The 8,220-nt window shown below is 39.9% G+C and overlaps 1 protein-coding gene across 1 annotated transcript in view; it reads left to right on the top strand.

The window, feature by feature from the left end:
• The window catches only part of Enthd1 (ENTH domain containing 1), a 153,839-nt gene continuing 145,619 nt past the window's right edge, over window positions 1-8,220 (top strand). The window contains 2 exon segments of the mRNA XM_008851215.1: window positions 1-159; window positions 161-350. Coding sequence (XP_008849437.1) covers window positions 1-159; window positions 161-350 — 349 coding nt within the window.

Below are 8,220 nucleotides of genomic sequence, written 5' to 3' on the forward strand. Positions count from 1 at the left end.
ATGGCATTCAGAAGGCAAGTGAAAAACTTTGTGAAAAATTACTCCGATGCTGAAATAAAAGTCAGGGAAGCAACATCTAATGACCCTTGGGGTCCCTCTAGCTCTCTGATGTTAGCAATCAGCGACTTGACTTTCAACAGGATCTCTCTCTCAGAGATTTATGCACATGCTATGGCAGAGACTTAGTGACCATGGGAGGAATTGGCGCCACATGTACAAATCCCTTATCCTAATGGATTATCTCATCAAGAATGGATCAAAGAAAGTTATTCAGTGCTGCAGAGAGGGCTTCTGTAACCTTCGGATGCTGAAAGATTTTCAACACATAGATGAAGCTGGAAAAGACCAAGGTAACAGCTTAAATAATTATAGAGCGGGCCGGCAGTAGTTAGGAGTTTGGGGAGGATCATTTTAAACCAGGATCAGGGGGAAGTGTTCTTTTTGAGACAGTGCCTTGCTTTGTAACTTAGGCTGTCCTAAATTTGCAGTCCTCCTGGCCAAGCCGCCCATGTGTGGCGATTAGAGGTGTGTACCATCATGTTGGGCTTGAGAAGTTGCTCTTAAATGTACTAAGCACTTATCTTCTTAGACAGTTACGGTTCTCGTTTTATCTTCTGTGTTGACTGCAGTGCCTCAGAGAATAATGTATTTGTTCTGAAAAGAATGGACAGCACATGTAGGTTCCTGATAGAATGATGCTGCATAGAAAAATGAATAAAGGATAAAATAGGAGCTACAGTGATTCTGGATAATATCCCTGTAGTTCATAATTATAATTACATTGGAATTTAGTCACTAATTAGGGAAGTGTACCTAAGGGCTCTAAAATCTTCAAAGGCTATGTAGATTAATGTACTTAACAGAAACACAGAATTTTAGGTCAAAAAATAATTCTGGGGCTAGGAGAGGGGGTGAAACGGGAAAGGGCTACATAGAATATTGAAGTGAATTAATAGTGTCAAATAGTCTGCAAAGGCAGATGAATCTGCACTTCCTTTCCATCTAACACAGAATTCGGATTTCTGTTTAAAGCAGTGGGCTTATGATCTGTGAGGAGACAATAAATTGACAGTAGTCTCTGTGGTCAGTGCATTTTAAAGACTTTTTTTTTTGTTTTTTGTTTTGTTTTAGACAGGGTCTCACTATCTGGCTTGGAACTCATTATGTAGATCAGACTGGCCTTGATCTCACAGAGATCCACTTGCCTCTTCCTCCTGAGTGCTGGGATTAAAGGTATGCACCATCACACCCAACTAAAAATAGATCTTTTTTTTTTCTCAGAAAATCATTGTACAAAAAATTGTTTCCATGTACCCATCCCCACCTACAAATGATTCCCCCTATTATTAACATCTTGTGTTAGTATGGGGCCAATACAGACAATACTAACGTTTGCATTTTATATTAGGATTTGCTCCATGTCACACAGTTCTGTAGCTTTTGAAAAGTTGTCCACCATCCTATAAGATACAGAATCCTTCCAGTTTCCTAAGTATGCCCCGAGGCCCCCTGACTGACCCGTCCCCCTCACCCTCTTGGCCCTGGAGACCACTGGTCTTTATGGTTCTACCATTTCTGGATGTCATAAAGTCAGAATCATACAACTTTGTTAGACTGGCTTCTTTGACTAGCAGTGTGCGCTTAAGATTTCTTCATGTCTTTTCATAGCTGGAGAGCTTGTTTTGTTTTTCCCTTTTAAAAAATTAGCTAATTAATTTTTATTTTATGTGCATGAGTGTCTTACCTATATGTATGTAAGTGCACTTGTGCATGCAGTGCTCCTGGAGGCCAGAATGGTATCAGAGCCCCTAGAACTGAAGTTATGGATGGTTGTTACCTGCCACGTGAGCTCTGGGAACTGAACCCGGGTCCTCTGCAAGAGCAGCCAGTGTTCTTAACTGCTGAGCCGTCTCTCCAGCCCCTTATCTTTCCTTTTGTAAAAATAGCTTTATTGAGATAAAAGTCACATACCATAAAAATTGCCCATTTGATTTTTACAATTATGTGGCTTGGCATTAGTTATATTTAAAGTTAGGAATATATGCATGTGTATTCATTTGTCTTTTTCGTAGCATTTGCTTTTTTATTGATTTTTTTATGATTTAATTTTTGAAAGATTTTATTTTCATTTACATGAATCTATATGTATCTGTGTGCATGTGTGTGACTGCCTGTGGAAGCCAGAAGAGGGCATTGGATCTCCTGCAGGCAGAGTTACAAATGATTGTAAGACACCTGGCATGGTGCTGGGAGTTGAACTTGGGTCCTCTGCAAGAGCAGCATGTGCTCCTCCCCACTGAGCCATCTCTCCAGTCCCCTGTTTTGACTTTTTTGAGATGAGGTCTTATGTGGCCTTAGACTTATTAAGTAGCAGAGGTTGATCTTGAAATCCTGATCTTCCTACTTTACCTTGTCCTAGTTTGTTTCTTCTTTGCTGTGACAAAACACTCTGACCACAACCAACTTGGGGAGTAAAGGTTTATTTATCTTATGTCTCCTGGGACACAGTTCATCAGGGAGCCCAAGGTAGGAACTCAGGGCAAGAACCTGGAGGCCAGAGCTGGAGCACAGGCCATGGAGGAACGCTGCTTACTGGTTTGTTCCCCGTGCCCCTGCTCAACCTGCTTTCTTATTCAACACAGGCCCACCTGCCCAGGGGTGGCACCACCCACAGTGGGCTGGGCCCTCCCATATCACTCAACAATCAAGAAGATGCTCCATAGACATGGCCACAGGCCAGTCCAATGAAGGCAATTCCCCAAATGAGGCTCCCTCAACCCAGGTGTGTCAAGTTGACACTAAAGTTATCTAGCACACACCTCCCAAGTGCTGGGATTATAGGTATGTCCTACCGTGCCAGACTCACATTTACATTTTTAAATGTGCAATTCAATGGCATTAATTACATTTACTATGTTGTACAACCATCACCACTATCTGTTTCTAAAAAATATTTTTCTATCATCCCAAATAGACACTGTCAACATTAAGCAGTAATTCCCCATTCCTATTCCCCCAAATCTCTACTCTCTGTCTCAATAAATTTGCCCTTTTGGGTAACTCATATAAATAGAAATTCACTATATTTTTTCTTTTCCATCTGGCTTATTTCCCTTACCCTAAGGCCTTGAGGTTCATCCATGTGGTACACTGTATCAGAACTCCATTCTTTATGGTTGAATAATATTTTATTGTCTGTGCATATCACATTTAAACAAATCTGTTCATCTGTTGATGGACTCGTGGGGTTGTTTCTGCTAGCTTGCTGTCCTGGATAATACTGTAGAGAATGGTAGCGTGTACCAGTCACGTCTCTGCTTTCAGATCTTCTGGGAATATTCTTATCAGCAGAACTGCTAGATCATATACTAATTTCAGTGTTTAGCTTTTTGAGGAACCACTGAGCTTTTATATAGTGGCTGCACTGTCTTTACAATCTCATCAGCAGCATAAGAGGGTTTTCTGTATCCTTGCTAACACTATTTTTCTCAGCACTTGGGAGGCAGAGGCAGGCAGATCTCTGTGAGTTTGAGGCTAGCCTGGTCTCCATAGCAAATCCAGGCCAGCTGGGGCTACAGGGAGACCCTGTCCCAAAAAAAACCAAAAAAAAAAAAAAAAGATACTTAATCCTCCTGGATATGAAGTAGTTCTTCATTGTGGTTTTGATTACATTTCCCTAATGAGTAATGATGTCGAGCATTTTCTCATGTCCTTGCTGGAGATGTTGTCTTTACGAACATGTCTTTTCAAATCCTTTGCCTATTTTCAACTCAGTTCTTTTATTGTTCAGTATAAGATCCTTATCAGGTAGGTGATTTGAATGACTTCTGTCAGTCTGTGAGTTGTCTTTCTTCTTTCTTGATGCTTCTCTCTTCTGATGCACAAAAGTTTTAAATTTTGATGAAGTCCAATTTATCTATTTTCCCTTTGGTTGCTTGTACTTTAGGTTTTACACATAAAACATACCATTGTTGAATCCAAGGTCATGAGGAGTTATACCTATATTTTCTTTTAAGAGTTTTAAGTTTTAATTCTTTTATTTGAATATTGGATTTCTGCTGAGTTAATTTCTGTATGGTACAAGAGAGCCAACTTCATTCTTTTGTATGTGGATACTAATTGCCTTCCCATCTGTAGAAAACATTGTTCTCCTGACTGAGTTATACTGCCCCTGTGACAAGTCACTCCTGTGCTCTCAATCTATGCCTTGGTAGATAGATCTCTTTTCTTGTGCCTGTCCTTCACTACTTCTTGATAGTCAATTTCGAAATCAAGGAGATGAGCCCTTCATTTCATAGTGCTTTGTTTATCCTGGGTCTCTTACATTTCCTTATGGAGCTTAGCATCAGCTTACCAATTTCTGTTCAAACAAATGGCAGACAGGATTTTGGTTGGGACTGCACTGATTCCCTAGACAGTGTGGGAAATATTGCACCTTAATATGAATTTTTCTAATTCTTGAATGCAGAGCATTTTTCCTTTCATTTAAGTCTTTCAAGAGTAGTATGTGTGTCTTTTTGATATTTCTAAGTATTTTATTCTTTTCACTTTCAGATTGTTCATTATTAACAGATAGCAATACACCTGACCAGGCAGATTTTATTTGTTTTGTATCTTTCCTATTTGCTGAACTAATTTATTAGTTGTAGCAGGTTTTTCTTTCTTTCTTTCTTTCTTTCTTTCTTTCTTTCTTTCTTTCTCTCTCTCTCTCTTTCTTTCTTTCTTTCTTTTTTAAAGAGACCTTAAGATTTACTATATGCAAAACTAGGTGTGAAGAGGCCTTTACTTCCCCGTTTCTGTCTGGGGCCTTCTGTTGCTTACATCATTGTCCTGACCAGGGTTTGAGGGCGGACAACCTTGTCTTGTTCCTGCTTTCAGGGCAGATGCTTCCAGGCATGAAATATAATGCTACCCATGGATTCTTCTTTTCCTTTTTTTCTTTTCTTCCTTTCTCTTCTGTTTTCAAACAGGTCCTTACTATGTAACTGAGGCTGGTCTGGAACTCAGTCTTCCTGCTCTGTCCCCTGAATGCTGGGGTTATGGGTTTGTACCACCACACCTTTTAGCTGTGGGGTTTTCATTTGCTCAGTTTGAAGAAGCTTTCTTCTGTACCTGATTTGTTGAGTATGCATTTTAAAAGTTTATTATTTTATGTGTGTGTATGAGAGAGAGAGAGAGAGAGAGAGAGAGAGAGAGAGAGAGAGAGAGAGAGAATGAATATGCAGGTGGCGGGGCAATGTACCACAGAACACATGTGGAGGTCAGAGGACAGTTTTGGGGGGTTAATCCTTTCCTTCTACCACTTGAGTTCTGGGGTGGGTGCAGACTCAGGTTGTCAGGCTTGTGGTAAGTGCCTTTATTACTCACTGAGCTATCCCACTGGCGCTTGAGTGTATATTTTAACTAAGAAACCATGTTGATTTTTGTCAAATGCTTTTTATGCATCTACCAAGATGATTTTTTTAAATATTCCTTTGATTCTGTGATGTGGTCTATTACTTTGACTTTGCACATGTAAACCAACTTTGCAGCTCCAGCCTAACTCATATTTAGTCATGGTGCATATCCTATTTTTGAGTGTTTAGATCAGGAGGAGGCTTACTAATGAAATTGGAAAAGTCTTCATGAGTTTTGATTCTATGCTGCTTTATTCAGAATTTTAGAAAAATCAATTTTCATGAAAGTGAAATTTATTTTTATTTTTATTTTTTTTTTTTGAGACAGGGTCTCCCTATATACCCAACACTGGCTGCAAACCTACAGTCTTCCTGCCTCTGCCTCCTGGGATAAATTTATTTCTAAAGAGTAAAACAATGCTGGGGCTGGAAAGATAGCTCAGCAGTTAAGAGCACTGGCTGCTCTCTCAGAGGACTTGGACTCAGTTCCCAGCACTCACAGGCTGGCTAACAACTGTGACTAACTCAAGCTCCAGGGGATCTGATGCCCTTTTCTGGTCTCTGAGGGTACTGCTCTCACATGGTACACTTACATGCATGCAGGCAAACACATACCTAAAATAAAAATAAAATAAAAGCAATAAAAAAGTAAAACAGTGCTAATTAAAATTTAAAGACTTAAGTAAGTTTAAGAAGGCATGTTTTTCCTTGAAAACTACAAAGAAGCTGGCCAGGTACAGTGGTGTATGCATTTAATATTGGCACTCAGGAGGCAGAGACAGGCGGGGTTGAGGCCAGCCTGGTCTACATAATGAATTCCAGGACAGCTAAGCGCTACAGGGAGAGCCTGTCTTCAAAAAACAGGCAAAACAAAGCAAAAAGTTACTGAGCAGCTGTTTCATTGCTGCACTAAGAAGGCTGATGACTTTGGGAAGCAGAGGCTAGTTCCTGCTCTAAAAAGCTTGTTTATTTTGAAGAAGAAAATAGAAAAGCTTATATAAGATTACAAATATACAGGCAAACCTATTTATGAATTTATTATAGCTTTTCTATGAACAAGGTATGGTGGTGTGGATGTGTTTAAGTGCATCATCAGAAAGGTTCTGAACACTGAGCTTAGGACAAAAAACATAAGCTACACACATGACACCATGAATACTTTTTGATGTTTGGACACCACCAAGAGAGCAAGGAAAGCTCAAACCAGAACTGACATGTCAGCAGATGCATAGTGCGTGCACTTGTTGATTCTGGAAGGGACATGAGTCATTGATTGATATAGTACTGGCACATGTTATGACTGTCACTTTAATATTATTCATGAAAATAATTACATTGGGGGAATATTATTTTATTTCTCATTTACATATTTCTTCTTTTATGTTTATTTCCCAATGAATGCTGTGTCCTAGAAGAGTAGCTCTTGGCCTAATTCAGCTTATATTGAAATGTACCTGTACTGAGGATGGATAGATAGGCCAGCGGTGGTACTGATGAGCTGTCTGGTCAGGAGTCTGACTTGCAACCTGTCACTGTGCTCTCATCAGCCTTCAGTGTAGGGCGCTCTGTCAACAAGCTCTGCCAGTATATTGTTTTATACTATACATAAGAGGCATTTTTTTCCTCTGTAATATTGTTTTCAACAAACAAGTCCATTGAATTCCTATTTGGTCTTCAAGTCCTAACTCAGAACCCTTTTCCTGTGTTCCCCTCAGCCTTCTTTCCCTCACTGGGCAGAACTGATTGCTTACTTTATTCATAATATCAGTGTGGTATTTTTGGGCATTATTTGTGTGTGTGTATGGGATTGTATATGTGTGTGTATATCATCTCTTTAACTAGATTCTGAGGGCACTGTGAACTAAGGTTCCCAGAAAAAACAAAGCTGCAACTTCAACTAAACCTCCTGCAAGGCTGGTTAACTGATTAACATATCTCTGGTTGTGGAGATTTTGGGAATGTTGCAGGACCAGAGCCTAATTACCATTTATCTTGGGCTATCTTTAGCTCCCTACATAGTCACTCTTTGCCTCATTCTGTGTTGGACCTTACATCTTGTAACTAACAGATAAAAACCTTTTGAGTTGTATTAACATAGCATACCACCAGCTTCCACCAACCTAAGGGCTAAGAATGTTGTCATATAACATGAAAACCTGTAGCAGAATTCTCCCCTGTTTGCTTTGCTATAACCTGATGTCTCCACTAATGTTTTTGAAGTGTTTTGTTTTATGACTTTCTTTGTTCTGTTATGCAAAAACGTCATGAAACTGTTACCACGTTGGAACATGGAATTTGGGGTGACATGAATTTATGTTCCTGGGCCATGATCATCTCATATTTGGAGATAACTATGTCTTATCTCCTTTAATGTGATATTTATGTTTTCGCATTGACAGCATATACCACGTTAATCATATTTCCACCACCAGACCTTGCCACATATTAAAAAAAACAAGGGACATCAAGAAAGGAAGCCAAACGTGGTGGCACATGCCTTTAATCCCAGCAGTCAGGAGGCAGAGGCGGGTAGATCTCTGAGTCCAAGGCCAGCCTGGTCTACATAGTGAGTTCCAGGACAGCTGGGGCTACAGGGGGACTCTGTCTCAAAAAGACCAAAAAAGAAAAAGGAATGTAGTCCTTGAAAAACTACTGGATAAAAATGATTGTGTTGGATCAGAGAAGCAAAAAGTAGCGTGAAGTCAACAGAGTCATCAGTGGAACAAACTGAAGTACCCTGAGTAATCTGCACCTGGAGATTACCTAGATACGGATTACCAAGAGGGACCAAAGTAGCAGATGCTGCCAAAAGACGTTTCTGGCT

This window comes from Nannospalax galili, unplaced genomic scaffold, assembly GCF_000622305.1.
Source record: "Nannospalax galili isolate Female #2095 unplaced genomic scaffold, S.galili_v1.0 scaffold445, whole genome shotgun sequence".
Taxonomy (NCBI): domain Eukaryota; kingdom Metazoa; phylum Chordata; class Mammalia; order Rodentia; family Spalacidae; genus Nannospalax; species Nannospalax galili.